The 16511-nt window shown below is 42.8% G+C and overlaps 2 protein-coding genes across 3 annotated transcripts in view; one reads left to right on the forward strand and one right to left on the reverse strand.

The window, feature by feature from the left end:
- The window catches only part of LOC105559278 (protein germ cell-less), a 6803-nt gene extending 3148 nt beyond the window's left edge, over nucleotides 1-3655 (forward strand). The window contains exons 3-8 of one of the 2 annotated variants that reach the window (XM_012007446.1): nucleotides 527-623; nucleotides 742-1111; nucleotides 1210-1479; nucleotides 1564-1782; nucleotides 1874-1964; nucleotides 2032-3655. In XM_012007446.1, the coding sequence (XP_011862836.1) occupies nucleotides 527-623; nucleotides 742-1111; nucleotides 1210-1479; nucleotides 1564-1782; nucleotides 1874-1964; nucleotides 2032-2169 (1185 nt within the window). In that variant the 3' untranslated portion in view covers nucleotides 2170-3655. The remainder of the gene's footprint in view (nucleotides 1-526; nucleotides 624-741; nucleotides 1112-1209; nucleotides 1480-1563; nucleotides 1783-1873; nucleotides 1965-2031) is intronic. The other variant, XM_012007447.1, reaches the window with a different exon arrangement.
- A 468-nt stretch (nucleotides 3656-4123) lies between these two features.
- LOC105559279 overlaps nucleotides 4124-16511 on the reverse strand; it is a 16151-nt gene continuing 3763 nt past the window's right edge. The window contains exons 2-3 of the mRNA XM_012007448.1: nucleotides 11107-11268; nucleotides 4124-10199 (exon numbers count right to left, since the gene is read on the reverse strand). Of these exons, the coding sequence (XP_011862838.1) occupies nucleotides 9937-10199; nucleotides 11107-11268 (425 nt within the window). The 3' untranslated portion in view covers nucleotides 4124-9936. The remainder of the gene's footprint in view (nucleotides 10200-11106; nucleotides 11269-16511) is intronic.

Here is a 16511-nt window from a genome sequence, read left to right on the forward strand (position 1 = left end):
GTGCAAGTACTGTTTACGAAAAATTGTATGTTCCAATGTCCCTGTTGTATTAAAAGTTTTGCTGCCGCCGTTGTAACATTTTCATTAAGATATTTACGGTGTCGAGGTTTAATATTTTCAATCCCCTTCGATTCAAGCGCGACGGCGCGTTGCGCCTCTTCATTCCTTCATACTAAATTTTCTTGGAAACAAGTCTCGAATGTGAACTTTGTTGAAATGCAATTTATTTCAGATTAAAGGTGAAGCGAAGCTTTCTCAGTTTGTACTTTGCAAGTACTGTTTACGAAAAAAAAGTATATTTTAATGTCCCCGCTGTATTAAAAGTTTCGCTGCCGCCGTTGTAATAGTTTCATTAAGATATAACGTCGAGGTTTAATATTTTCATTAAGGTGTTCATATTGTTGATTTCAAAGAACTCGTCTTTAAAGTTCATGATTTCAGTCACACACACATATAACGCATAGTGTAACAATGTGTGTTCTTAGGACAATGCACGCATATAAAGAAAAACATGTATTTTTTTCAGAGTCCATATTTTGCTAGCATGTTTTCCGGTTCGTGGAGAGAAGCTAACGAAAAAGTCATCAGTGTCGAAATCACAGATCCTAATATTACGATAAATTGTAAGAACACATCACGGAATTAAACATAGAAATTACTCTGCCTAAAAAGACTGAAAATCGTATACGACGGGATGTACACCGGTTGTTCGTTTAGAAATAATATCTACGGCTGTTGCAGCGCTGTCAGTGGTGTTGGGTTCGTTGTACCAGGACGAGGTCAGTTTGGAGCCGAAGGAGGTGGTTTCTATTCTGGCAACGTCCACGCTGTTTCAATTGCAAGGCTTAATAGACGAGTGTGTGGACATAATGATAGAGACCACAAATAGCGAGACTGTTGTGCGGTATTATAACGCAGCTGCGTCGTACGGTGTGTCTACTGTGAAAGCAGCTGCGAAACGGTGGCTGGAAGTCAATCTATTGGGTTACGGTTGGCGACATCCGGCCTTTCTGAAGGAAATTTCCCCAGGCTTGATGACAGAATTGGTCGCCAGTCCGGATTTGGTCGTTTTGCAGACAGAATTCTGCATATACATGATGTTGCGCTTATGGTAGGTTTATAAATGCAACACACGGATATTTGATTTGTGACAGTGATGGAATCAGTGTTTTTCTTATATAACTGTGAGTGCTCCATGTTGTCATCCAGGTTATTCGCGCACACACACAATTACGAGGAGACGCCAAAAATTGACGAGTACTTCAAAAATCACAAGTGGACTGAACCGTTTTTGACGACCAAGGAGGGCAGGGAGTACGCAGCGCCTTTTAAAGCGCTGAAGATGAAGTATCTGCTGTTGCACGAACAAGACGACAAGATTTTGTACAATGACAATTTAATACCACCGGACTGGTTGCACAGTGCTTACAGAGAGCAGTGGCTTCACTTGTTAAGAGTGGATGGAAATAAAGACAGAGGGTAGGCTATAAGTAGCGCAATTGAATTTCTTTCTTTAATAGAATCAATATAGACAGGACTACCTATTTTCTGCTCCACGTGCAGTCCGGCGCAAATGACGGAGGAGGAGTTTTCCAAGGAGTGCTTTCGGTGCGGTAGATGCGTCGAGAAACCAGGCGAGCACATTTGGCGATGGAAGGCATTCCACTATGGACTAGATTTACTAATGACCTTAGACACAACTAGCCTGCGGATTGAGAGAAATCACAGAATGGACTGCGAGCATATCAAGGCGAATCACAAGGAGCACAAAATACTAATAAAGTAAGAGACAAGCACTGATAAAGTGTTATCGACTGGTTGATTTAATAGCTTAGATCAAAGTTAACGACGGAAATATGAAATTCTTTCTTAGAGTCTGCCTATTTTCACTGAATGAACAACGCCAGGTGAAACATGTCCAGGACTCGCGTATGCTGAGATTACGTTTGAGGAGAAACACAGAGGTAAGTTTAAGAGCGACGACGTGTGTTCTCATATAATTTACGCGTTGTGCATCACGTCACGTATTAGCATCCTTTTCAGCACGAGATAATGACTCTGGACAAACAGTTATGTTATCCTCTGTACATATCGGTCAACATGCAACTAGTCACTCCACTCACATTGGGAGAAGAGGACACGTCGACCGACATACTTTCGGATACTTAGCATTTCGAGAATGTAATGCTCTATGAATATGTAAAGATAAAGGACATGGGATCCAACTGACGCTTTGTAACATATTCTATTTAATTACGAATGTTAGACCAAGTTCGTAGGCACACGTTACTATTTGGCACAACACTTAAATAGAAAGAGACATAGATCTCCAATAGAAACTTTTTTTTTTTCTTCGTGGAGATACACAAAATCTATTCCTACCGTATTCATTTATAAGTTCTTTAGTCAATTTGGCGTCGACTTTTCCTCAATGAAAACATTTCATAACTTTTATTAAATTAACAGCAAATAACAAACGAATTAACATCATCTAAATAAATAATAAAGTCATGCTCTTGCAATAATTTTAAACAGATTTTAATAAAATTTTTATACGTTATCAAGATATATATATTAGAAAATTGAGGAAAGTCATAAATGTGCAATTTAATATTTATAATAAGAAAAACGAGCTATGTTCAAATTGGCTAAAGAAGTTGCCATTAAAAAGTAATACGGCAGGATTGAAACTTTCGATACACACTTGTATATCAATGTACATTAATGCAGTTGATGCGGTTGATGCATTTAATGTGGTTCACATTAATTATAGTGGTCATTCCAAGCTTTAGTCACTAGGTAGATTTTAATCTTTCTTCGTATACTGAGAGAGACATCGTGGTGTGTAATAACGCTATTAAATAATATTTTAATGTGATCGTTCCTAGACACGTTTTGACTGATTAATCTTGCATCGCAGATAAATCGAATACAATGCATAATCAAAATTCCGCTCGTATCTCTTCAGTATCTTGATTCGTCTCTGTAATTGGTTTGTAACTTCGCAAATGCCAAATTATTCTATTAGAATATTATATTAGATGAGGGCCGACTGTTTTTTTCGATGTCCATTGACTTTAACTAATCGTACGATCTCTGTCTTTTCCCGTAGTCGAGCAAGAAGCGAAGAATCTGTAATTAAAGTTAATTGATATCGAAAAGCGGAGCGTTTATCGAGATCGAAATTTATTAGCAAGTTACCTGTTTACACACGCTTTTAGTTCGAAATAGTTTACACTTCATTTGCAAGACTGTTCGCATCTCGTGTGTCATTATTGCAGTATTAAATTTTTATTTACATTACTGAAAGTTTCATAAAAAAGAACTGAAGGACTTGAAAATACGTCACATTTTTTTTCTTACGTTGTATTCACTATTCGTAAGAACGTAATTGAGAGAGAAAACGTGGATATTTTATTTAAACGTGTTATTTGGGGAAATGGTCGAACGCTCTTCCGTCTTCCTGTCAGCAAAGAGTTTTCTTCGATTCTGGTGCCTTTTTAATATTTACTAAAAAGGACGAAACTAATGCGTAAAAGCGACTAACTTTCATAATACGCATAAGATAATAAATTTTGTAGCATTTTCTTTTGTAAAAGTTTTCTTACTACGACAGCTGTTTCGATGAAATTATAATAAAAATGTAAACACGTAATTTATACGATTTCTCACGTTACCTACCTTTATAAGATCTCGCCGATGCTTGTATCAGAAGTCCTAGTTTGCTGTAATCGCATTAGTAGAGGAAAGTTATGAGATAGGTTCTTAATATGAGATAGCGGGGTTTCTGTTCAATTAATGGTCATCATCTGTTGATTCCACTATGAATTTATTGCCCTTGGAGTGAAATCTGTTTAGTGGAAAATTCATTGTTAGATCGTGTAATCGTTGCGAAAAAAAATTTGCGATTGAATTTGTGTGTTGAGAAAACCTGCTATCTCATATTAGAAACTGAATGAATAGAGGACTTTCCTCTAATATTTTGCGCGTAAATTTTAGAATCGAATATCGCGCAGCCTCAATCGTTACTTTTTGACAGTAGCTCTGCGAGGCGCGAAGCGCGCATTTAAACTGAAGAAGGATGCTGCCGCGTGAAAGTCCGTGCAAGGAACACATGCCGCTATTTTATTAATCGTTCAACACTTTATTATTGGCAGAATACTTTTTCTCTTTCTCTCTGTACATGATATATGATGTTGTAATGTCACTCGACGATGATCATTACGAACATGTTCAATGAGGCTTGAGATACATCGCATTTCTCTCGATACGTGTCGCAGGCAACGGCAGTCGTGCGTACGTTCTTAGACTTTCGTAAGTTCTACACTTTTCTGGAAGATAACGACGCCGTCGATCTTAATGTAACGTTTTGACGGAGAGATGGTGCGCCAGCTTGAAAACAGCGACCTATAACTAAAAAACTTTCACGTAACAATATCACGATACTTTATGTTACAATTTTATATTAGTGCAATAGGTATGTGTCGCTACTTTCAAATTGTCCCTTATAGAAATGTATGCGGAATAATTGCTAGAAAATTACTGTACATCAATAATTTCTAATAATTCAATTACTGAACTCTAGTAACTGTTCAGTGCTTTCTTCGTTCTCAGTTGTTACATTTCTGTAAGAGATTGCAGCTATTTTATTTTTTATTAACTGCAAACTGGTATTTCCTGCTCTTTTTACTCTCTTTTTTATATTTTCTTTTTTTGATAGAGTATTATCTGATCATTCGGCAACTACAATATTTCTTCGCTCCGAGAAGATTGCAAAATATTCGAGCCGCGTAAGAAACGCCACGCGAGCGATTTCGCTAATTAATCGCGTTAACTGTTCTATATATAGTTTTGAATATACATGAGTAATTGCAGGACGTATTTTTAGTGCGATACGATCGTCGTAGTTTCCCTCGAAAGTATAACGCACCGCAGTCGTCGCAGAACAACGACATTTCCAATAGTTTGCAACCGACCTGTTACTTGCGACATATATCGAGAAAATACGAAGCGAATCATTTCAACAACAAGAACTCCACGTTTCTTCCGATTGTCCGGGCTGTCCCGGACGAGAGATTGAATAAGGTCAATCTCGAGACGACGAAGGAGACGAAAGAGAGCTCTTCTTGGAAGTAAATCTCTCACTATCGGATTTACATACGAAATCAGTTGCGAAAGCTCGTAAACAAACATATCCGTCGTTGTAGAATGATAGGATATGTAAAGCGTTGACGCGAACTAGAAGGATATTCCATTCGCGGTTCTTATTCTACGGCTGTCTTTCCTATACGCAAATGTCTGTCTACCGGTAAGAAAGATAAAATCACACCTTTAGACTAAAGTTTTTGTTCTAGAGCGAAAAGATATGAACTGTAAGCGATACGGACTCGACGCTTTTTTTCCCCCCGATTAACGCAACCGACTTTTCATGCAAATCTGATAAGAAAAAGTTTATATCCCGTCCTAATTATTCTATAACAGGGAAGAAGGGAGTCGCGGGGAATCGCAGAGGTGGACGATTTCCGTTTGACATTTATCCGATTTACATTGTATGTATTGTAAATTAACGAAGATCACGTGGTTTCGGTGTTAATTACATCGCAGAATTAACACGGGAGAAACGTGACTTTTATTAATTTACGATCCGCAACAGTTGTCAGAATTGAAATCGTTCGTTTCGCCCCTCCATATCCACGCTGACTTCTCCCTTTCTTCTCTACTTTATTCCCCCTCGTTCCCAAACTTATCGGTACCATCACATCCTTCACGGTTGTTGCCACGCTCTAATAATAATTAGCGGTATTATTTGTAACAACGGATCGGTAATGCACGTACTAATCATAACTATAATAATAATAGTAATAGTAGTGATGGTAAAATAGCACCCCAGTGAGCGCAAACTGTCCGCCGTATGGTAGCAAATTCATCAGAAATTGCTGGCAAATCGGCACCGCTCGTGTCCACATTGAGCTCGTACTTTACCGACCAATGTCCATTTCAATCAATGCAGATTTGGTCAAATTCATTTTTTTATCTCTTTCTAATCCCTAGAACTAAAAAGTTCATTTGAACCGCGAGATTTACAGTTAATCTACGTCGGTAGAAATGGGCGTAAGTCCGCTGACATAATTCGACGGTAGTTTGGCGGCGGAAACCAGGCAGAACCCGCCGAACGTAGATCTTCCTGCTCCAGTTTCGTCGCCAATCTGCGTCAAACTGCGCAGAAAGCGAACACGATTTCAGTCATCAGTCGGCCAATCATATTTTATTGACAAATATCGCTATAATTCTGGCAGCGTTCTGCCAACGGGCACGCGCCAGCTGCTGTAAACGCCTGTGTCCACGATGCTAGAACCCGGTCCAAGTTTCAAGAAATGTGTAGCTAATCAACTTGCAGCTATTCCATAAAAGCTGCAAGTCGATCGGCTACACATTCCTCGGGGCTAGAACTTGGACCGAGTTCTAGCATCGCCGACGAAATTTGTAGCGGACAACTTCGCGGAATCCGTTCTCGACAGACTTGGCTGACTGGGGTAGTTAATGCGAGCATATCGATGGCGGTAACGGCAACGATAGGTGGTAAATAGGTGGTAAACAGCAGCATTAGAGACGATCACTTTGCAGAGCTGCTAGAGTGACATAATTTATATTGATCAAGCGCCTACTTCATCTAATTTCTCACCCCCTCTTTCCTTTGTCGATAAACCATCTACTTTGTCATTATATGTTATTGCTCGTTCGTCACACTTGCCAGCACGTTGCTGTACGTTGCCATCATTATTACTATTATTATTAGCATCAGTATTATAGAGGATGTTCGATTGTTGCAGTTTAGGCGCGTACACATGGCAGTTGCTGTAAAATGTTCTGTTCTCTTAAAAATATCACGAGTAGTCTCCGAGTTGCGAAAAGAAATTATTTTCGACGGATTTTCCTGGTGAAAAAGAATCTCGCAATGTTCATAAGAATTTTTCGTATTTTAATTTTGTGAAAGTTACTAAAGGAGGTGTCTTAAACTCTTTCAGATTTTATGAAATTTCTTTGGAAATTAGAACGAGAGGTCTTGGGATATTTCAGAATTCACGTAATTCGTGTAAAAAGAAAACCTGAGAAATGTTCTAAAAGGTTACAAATTTCGTATAAAATTCCCAAGAGATTCCAAGAAAATTTTTCACCGGGAATATTTCGACTTGGTGACACACTTCACATACGCTTAAAAAAATCGTGAGGCGAAACGTCGCTAAATTTCGGCAACGAAGGAAGAGCTTCCGAACCGAAACCGCCGTTCACCACACGACACGCTTATCACCGAACATCCTGTATTTACCGAACACTTATTATTACCGAACGCCCCTTCCTTCTAACAGCCGCAAGGCAAAAAGAGCAACAACGGATTATTAAGGGCCGGTTTCTTTTTCCAACGTCGCGGTCAACTGATTCCTTTATCTATATTGGCGGCGCACATGCACGCGTTCTAAAATGAGACAGAGGAGGCTCTTTGGTTGGTAAATTATATCGGACACTTTACTCGAAGGTGCAACAACCGACCCTAATTGAGCTATCGAGTTTAGCGTTACGCTCAATTAATTATTGCATAGACACGCGCAAACATACCAAGCATTCGAAAAACGCATACCAAAACGGCGATTATTGTACGCTCAGGTGACTCAGGCTTTAAACTGCACTTGTTGCAAGGTTCTGCGAAACACGGAATAATCGTGGACGCGACGGCGGATCTTCGACCCTTTACCGCGTCTAAAATTGCGAGGTCTCTCCCGGCATATCGTCGATACATTATACCCCTTATCCCGTTCTTTACACAGTTCGTCTTACACGGAATCGTTTAAAGAGGCGGTACGTCGTATCCGTTCAGATTACATCAGCTTAGTTCAGAAGACGCGATACCAAGTGGAGTGATCGATCTCGAGATATCAAGTGAACAAAGAGATATCCTGATAAACGTAACAATTTTCGAAAAATGAGCGACCATACTTTCGATAAAACGATTGTTTGTCGACGACGCTGTGTAAACGTCTTTGTGACTTCTCTCTTCGTCTCTTTCTCTCTGTTTTGCTAAATTAAAAGTAATAATGTAATTTATATGCATGCATTATCATGCACAGTTGAATTGTAATTCTGCGTTGCGAATTGACGATAATTTAAACGGGCAAATCTTACGTAAATTAGGAAAAAGATTATGTTACATAATTGCGCCACGATTGAGCTGCGATGCGCGATAGACGCTGAAGTAGGCTGAAAGGATGCGTCTCGTGTTTGTATCCGGTTCCGTTTCGCGAACGCTACGTGTGTCGGTTGCACCTCTAGAAATAAGCATGACCCGTCGATGTCGCGTGCAATTCCATTTAGGCTTTTACTCCAACAACAAAATATATTATTTATGTATTTACTTGTTTTCCCTCACTTCGCGTGCGTGTATACGTAACGTCGTAATTATGCGTACACACATACGGGGCAGGCACCACTTCATGCACAGACACGCAAAATCAGTGTTCAGCGGTAGCAGGCGAGGTGCGAAAACGTGTTATCGCGATGCCGCTACGTTTGTATTTACTTGTTACCGTGTGTGACTCGCTTTTGCGTTTGCTAAATCATAAGTTCTCGCGAGGTATCCGCCTCCCATGCTGCGCCCTACCGCCCGTTCGCGCGCTCGTCGCGTGACGAGACTCGCGGCTCGTTCCCGTTTACGAAGGTAGGCGAGCCGACGGGAATCGATGGGAATGCGTTCTGCAGAGATTCGCGAGAGATTCGTCCCCTCAATCTTCCTGCCGCGAGAGAACCGCGAAGCTTCGCGGACCCAAGAGACTCCGCGTTAACGTTGCCGGAGAACGGACTCTGTGAATTTCTCAATGCGCGCATTGAGGGTCATTTGAGTTTTGGGACTTTAGACGGGCAAGGGATCGATAAATTGGCTGCAGAAGGAATTCCTGATCGATTCCTCTTAGTTTGCCTGTGCAAAAAATAGTCTGGAGATTCTCTGTCTAACGGCCGATGAGTCGCGAGACGAGCGCGCGATGTCGGGGCGTAACACGAGAGGCGATCGATTTCGAAATCCCCCCCTTTTTTTTCTCTCTCTCACGCAGAGGCCGTGGTATCTTTTTTGCGTTTTCTCTTGTTTTTTTTCCTTTTCTTCGCGGAGATATGTATACTACTGAAGTGTCGCCCTCGCGCGTCTGGCAGTTATCACCGTTACGCTACGTTAATTAATCTGGCTATGTTACGGACCGTTCGCAGCCAAAGACACCGGGGAGTGGTTCCAAAATCTAAAATCTCTTCGTTAACGATGGAAATGCGATAATTGTCTACGAGAAGTTCGCGGAGCGTGCGTCATCCCTCGGCGCGTCTTCGGGGAGCCTTAGTGGGTACGATCGCGCGAGAGAAACCCGAGGATTTTTCAAGCTCACGTCGCAAAACCGGTCGCAATCTCGAGAAATACGGGGCGCGACGCGTCGGATTCGTTGTACAATTCGAATATCCGACCCCAGAAATAAAAAGAGGGAAAAAAATTCGATCGCTCGAGGAGTGCGAGGTTCGTTTTTCGTTGGCGGCGTGGAAAACGATTGACGCCTCGATCATAGATCCGGCACGGTTCAATTAGGCCGAGAGCCGGTAATTACGATAGGCGGAAAGTCGAAACGGCGAAGGATCTCTCTCGGCGAACGGCGCAGCCGTCCTTTCGCGATCTTCTCGCAATCTCTTTGCAATTCGAGAAACCGTAGATCGTAAAGGGAAATTTTTTGACAGCGACGGTCGATGGGGCGTCCGACCGAGCGGTCACCCTCCGAGGGGAAGAAGATCGGTCCGCGAGTCCTGGTGCACGAACGGTCCGTGGCGGCGCGACGACGGGCCGGAGTGAGCGGGGAGGAATAGATTCGCAGGGATCCTCGGGGTGCGACTCGGACGAGAGACTAGGCAGAATTAGGTCGTCGAGAGGGAGATGCGGGGCGGCGCGGTCGGGCACGATAGGAGCAGGCTCGGTGTCGCCAGCACGGCAGTCAGGAGGGACGCCAGTGGCAGTAGGGACGGCGTGCGGAGACTCTCGACGGAGTTGCACAAATCACTGGTGCACGAGCAGTATATCGCGCGCACATCGTGGGTGCCGCTCCTCATAAGGCACTCGCCGTTGTCCTTCTCGTCCGTGATGTAGCCGCAGCTGCGGACGACCCTCACCTTGCCGTATACTGCAACAGTAAGCGGGAACGGTACCGGCCTGTACTTGAGCCCCCTCGCTGCTCGCGCGGGGGATCCCGACTTGCTTGGAGATCTGATTGTGAGATGGAGCTTAGATCGAACTTTAAGGGCCAGTTTCACAAAGGTTAACTGTTAACCAAAGGTTAATTGGCTCTCTGTCTCTTCTTAGGTAATAAGATAGAAAAGGATAGGGAGTCGACCGAACTCTGGCTAACAGTTAACCGACGTTTGCGAAACTGCCCCTAAGGCCCGGTTTCACCAAACGTCGCTTGACTTTGTCAGCTTAGTTCGTGTTTGTCTCTTTCTGAAGTAACAGTTGGAAAGAGATAAGGAACGAATGAAGCTAATTGTCAGCTTAAAGTTAAGCGACGTTGGTGAAACCAGGCCTTAATCGAAGATAAACCGATCGCTCGTGTTTCGAACTTGTGCACCGACGATCGATGATAGATTTCTCGATCGATTTGGATTAATTCCGCGAACAGAAATCCGCGTGTATAATAATAATAATTGATAACTTCGGTCCAATCGCATTGGCAACTTCTTGGAGTTCTAATGTTGAAGTGATATTATTGCAACGTTATTATTTCTAGAATGTAATATGAGCGTGGGGGAGTCGGAGATTCGTGAGCGGCAGATGAAAGCACGCCTAGCTTGTGGTATAAAAGGCATTTGATTGAACAACGACGAATCGAATTTAAACGAATGCGGCGAATCGTTGCGGTTGCGAGCTGTAATTTTGAAAATTAACTGTTTTAAATTAATTAAATGTGGGATTAGATTAAACGGAGAACCGACAAGCGCGGATTATGGCAAATATATGAAACTTTCGAAATTTCCATTGGCTCGAGTCTAATTCATCAGACGTGTGTGATGCTGTGGAGACAAAAGCGGCCTCACCTTTTTGGCTGATTTTTCGGCAAAGGGTAGGCTCTAAGTAACTGAGGTGCTCCAGACGAGGCTGAAAGCTGCAGTTCACAGTCCCCAAACTGTACGAGTCGAACGGGTCGCCACATCTGGGGTCGTACTCGCTGTTGCACTGATAACATATTATCGCCTCACCTGAAATAAAAAGGGGAAAGGAAATCGATCACCATTTGCCTCGGATTCAAGTTAGGGATTCGATGCCAGAGCCGTTTCTTCAAATCTCTAAGGTCCAGCTTCACCAACGTCGCTTAACTTTAAGCTTGGCTCAGATCATTCTTTGTCCCTTTCCAACTGTTCCCTTAGGCCCGGTTTCACCAACGTTGTTTAACTTCAAGCTTGGCTTAATTCGTCCTTTATCACTTTCAAACTGTTACTTTAGGAGGAGACAAACACGAATTAAACTAAGATTAAAGTTAAACGACGTTCGGTGAGACCGGGCTAAAGGGTTTCTGTGATCCCTCAACGTGCAACGCGATTTGAACGGAGGCGGCTCGTTCTTACGCATTTACATGAAAGATTGAGCGGTGTGTGGGCACTCTTCGTGCCCTATGAATATTTTAGACGACGGAGATTTCGCCGACAGATTCGGCGGACGTTAGCGGCGATGAGGATTAATCGAGAGGAGGGGGAGGGGGGAAGGTCTGGTTCACGTCGTCTCGCGCTTCTGTGACGTAACGTCGGCACGCGCGCCCGGTCGACCGGTCGCATCCCACGGCTACCGGAACCGGGCTGATACCGCGCGCCAGCTGATATCGAACAGCGGGGGGGAAGGGGGGGGGGGGGGGACGCGCGTGGAGACCCGCACTCAGCTGTCGCTCGCGGATCGATACGAAGAATCCGAACTCTTGCACGTGGATACGGAATTAGGCGATTAGGAGCAAATATAAGTGACGTCGGGCTCATACCACCTCGCGGCGAATTAATATTCAGCGACGCGGACTCCCCCCGGGGCGATTCGCCTCGCGTTTCTTATCGCTCGACCTACCCCCTCGGCTTCCGTCGATGCACCTTTTTCGTCCCCCCCCCATTTTTATGCATTACTCCCGCGCTATTTCACCGTAATACCTCTCCGTATTATATCCGACAGTATTACGTAATGTAACAGCAATATTATAATATTGCAGTGATATAACAGTAATATTGCTGCAACACATCAGATTCCAAAGTAGCGCAAGATGATGTCAAGTGACTTTTTAATGACGTTACGTTTTATTGCGTTATTAAGACGTCGTGAAGACGTTATTAAATGTCACGTTGTTATTTGACACTTTCCAATGTACATCGCATTGAAGTATGAATAAAATATTATAAGTAATTTGTAATATGGCAATAGTCATCTTTGAGAATGACTTATAGAAAAACGTATTATTAAACAATTATTGGAGAGATTACACAGTTTGCGACCGTCTTGTCCGTAGGGCCATCGTACCCGGGTTTACCCTAATCTAATTCCTTGCAATGTTACAGTAATATTACGTGATACATCACGGTAATATTATTGTGATCGGCACAGTAATATTACTACGATTATCTCGGTAGTATTTCGTTGGGCGGACATTTTAATATTACTGTGATATATCAGTAATACAGTAATATTTCCGATGTATTTTATATCGCCAACGCGTACTGGAACAAAATTCTAACGTTTCGAAAACGAAAATTGTCAAAAAACATTTGTACCAAACCAAGAAATTGTGTATTGCCACTTGCCGCTTGCTATTACAACTAATCTGCTTTGCGCCCTGGGCAGTATGTGTATAAAATTTACACAAAAGAAATTTCCCCGTGCTCTAGATATTCTTACAAGCAGGATCGAACGCGAGCGTGTCGAAAAGCTTCGCCGCGGTGAATAAAACTTTAACGATACTTGAATACACGAGAGCGGTATTTCGTCAAGCTTGGAGAACCGAATTTCATTCAAGCCGAACTCGCAATTGGATTAGCCTCACCGATAACCGAATAATTTGCGAGTGATCTACATGATTTATTTCGTGTGCGTTATGCAAATTCCATTTGCCCGCGAGACCGGGACAGAATTCGGATGAGCGGTCATTGTTTGGCGAGCAAAGGTTTACTCGTCGTTGACGTACCGGGCACGCGTCGCCTGATGCCCGTGCATCATTACACGAAATACAGAAATTGATTTTTTTTTAAATATAGAATCGCGCGCACGCGAAATATAGGACACAAACGGAATGCACTTAATCATCAATGAGGATACCGAGTAGATAGATGAATATGCAAAAGTCTACGTTTGACGTTGAAAATTGTTTTCTCGGCGTAAACAAATTAACCTTTCGGAAGTAATAAGGCAAACGTCTTCCAATTTCTGGATTCCAAGTTCTTCTCACGGCGTAGAGACGGATAATGCCGCATAATTGGAGGAGTAAAATATATTTTTAAAAAAAGGAAAAAAATTGTTATGAGGGAAAATAGAGCAGAAATGGCAAAAAGGAATAATGTCATCGCGATAAGGAAAGCAAGATAAACAAAAACTGCATTCGGAGCGCACGGGGCGAAGCACAGGGGGGCTGGGGGGACGGCAAGTGAGAGGAAAGGGGTCGGAGAAGGAGAAAGTGGGTCGCTCGATAGCCCTCGCGACGGTTTGGCTGTCGTAGGCGCTACCCTAAATTTCAGCAAATTGTCGGATATAGCGCGTTCATCCGCGATATCCCGTAAAACGCGGATTGCCGATGCCATCGTTAACACATCGTATCGGCAATCGCTTCGATCGGCTCTCGAGGGGGGAGGCCGAGCGATTCGTCGAGCGCAACGGCGATCGATCCTCTAACTCGCGTGAAGACGCGATCCTATCGCCTAGGATCTATCGTAGCGTGATCGCGCGATCGCTGCAGGGATCAGAAGCGATGCAACTCGATCGCGAGCGACGAGATCCGCGGGTCGAGACCAGTTACGTCACACCATGACCAAGTTACGCCATTTCGCCCGAATACTTTCACCTTTCACCTTTGCCGCCGCCGAAAGTTACGTCACACAATACACAGACGGTCCCGGGAAGATAACGAGGCATTGCGCTTCTAATCGCGCCGTCCGACACGGACAGAAACGAATATCTATTATGCCAAGCATTGTGCCGGCCTCCGCCGTTTCCCGTTTATTCGACTTTTCCGCCGTCGGAGGGTCGGCGGATGTGTATCGACAACCGTCGGCGGAGGGAAAAGCTCGCTTCGAGGCTCGCCGATTCGCGCGATCGAGGTCGCGAATTTAACGCGGCGTCTGACGGGACTCAACTCCAGAAAGAAAACCAGACCGCGTCTGGCGGGATTTGATTCTGGAAAAAAAGACCGTTTAATTCCCAACTGAAGAAACGTTTGCGCTGCAAATAAACGGAGTGGAGATTTACGTTTGCGTGAGCAAAATTTTTGGAGACGCCGATTATAGCGCGAGATACGTCACGTAACCACTCTGAGAAAAATTTCCATTGGATAAATCGATCAAGTGGTGTTTCCGATGGAAAATTAACCATCGGTTTTGCTGATTAAGTTGTCTGATTAAATTATGGACATATTCGATGAAATTTATCCAATGAAATTGCAGTTACCGATGAAATTATATCGAAAATAAGACGATTACTTATATCTTCCATATACAATTTAATTGAATGTATCCATTTGTTAATATGTAATTGGTTAACCGATTAGATAGCCTTGGATGTTTTTATCAGTGCATTTTTTTTATAATTTCTTAATGTAATTTTCCCAAAATTCTGCGATCAAATAAGATCCAACGAGATTATTTTATAATCTAATCACTAAAGTCCTCGACGAGCGATCGCGATTCGGAGAACCAAATATACAAATTGTCTAATTTATCAATATTTTCTAAAGCAAAGTACTTTTACATAATATCAAATGCATTTCTCAAGGTAGAGCCTTCGGCTCTGAAAAAGTTTGCTCTTATCATCCCGGTGACTCCTGAAACTACCGTGGATAAACTCACGACCAGCCGAGCTCTTTTCGCGATACTTTTCTAGCACGGTAATAGGATTCGATTTGACAATCGCGTACGCTCATCTTCGGGAAGAACCATAAGTGCTACCGTTGTAGGAATTCGCCGGTCGGTATCTCGCTATACGATAATACCGCGTATGACCGCCAACATCGTTAAATATATCGGTTTTCTCGCGGCACAGAAAACGCGCGAAATCCGCAGAAGAAAGGGATGAATGGAAGAAACGAGTCTATTTCCCCCAACGCGTCCTGAAAAATAGATGAATTAAAGTGGCTTGAGAGCCATTTCTCTAAAATTGAACGGGAGAAAGTGCCCCGAAAGTGTCCGAGCCCTAAGGGACTTATCAATTTATGAGATTCATCTTTACTTAAATTGGTCCTTGTAACGGCTAAAATAAACGGGATATATAAAGGTATAAAAAGAAATTGAAATTAATCTCAAATTTCGAAGTTCTGCATCAAGAATGTAGAACTTGGCGACCAGTTCATTTTAAATGACCTAATTTTTTGACTCGTGCACCAGCAGCGTGTCTAAGTCTTCGCATAACGATTCCCGAGTCCTATAAAGACAGACTTAACAATTTTGATATGAAAAATTGTCTGCGAGTTGCAACAATCTACTTGCACGATCATGAGTTATTTGACTTAAACCCCAGTAAACGCCAACTAACAGTTACGTAACGTCAATGTTGTAATTTTCTACTCAACAATGTAACTGTTACGAGCAATGTATCGCATTACATTTCGACTGGTCTCTTCGCAAGGTCGTATCTCATTCTGGACCAGAACCCAGCAGTTTAAACAGAAACCCCCGGACATTGTGCAAAATTGAAATACCTTGCGAAAGAGATCAGTCGTTTCATGTTATTGAGCGAAAAATTATAATATTAATATTATATAACTGTCGGTTGTTAACCGGGATACAAGATGTGACTAAAAAAAGGTGCAATATTCTTGCACAACGCGAAATTAAAAAAAAATATCAAGATAAATAACATCAATTAAATACGAGTCGCAAATCGTTACGTCGACAACGCGCGTGGCAAAGCGAATTTCTTTAAAAGCTAGAGAAGTCCCGCGAGAGATTCACGAGATTAGGAGGATTGGAATTTTTATTGGGAATTAGAAGATTTTTTGGCACTTCTTAAACTTACGTAACACGCTCGGGCGCATATATTCCTAGAATATTGAACGAATCGAAAAGATGTCGAGACGCTGCTTCCCGGATGACATGGAACTTAAGGGAGGGGGAGAAAAGAATTTCACTCGAGACTAGCAGACTAGAGAGTCTGTCTCGCTCGCAGACATTTGGTTCTTTTGACAATTAATGGTGTCTAAATACTTTCAATTTTAAGTCTATTGCGAAAAGCAATACCTCAGCCGGGGTTTGAACCTGGACCTCCCTCG

Source organism: Vollenhovia emeryi, unplaced genomic scaffold (assembly GCF_000949405.1).
Source record: "Vollenhovia emeryi isolate VEMERY1.0 unplaced genomic scaffold, V.emery_V1.0 DF939282.1, whole genome shotgun sequence".
In the NCBI taxonomy this organism is placed as follows: domain Eukaryota; kingdom Metazoa; phylum Arthropoda; class Insecta; order Hymenoptera; family Formicidae; genus Vollenhovia; species Vollenhovia emeryi.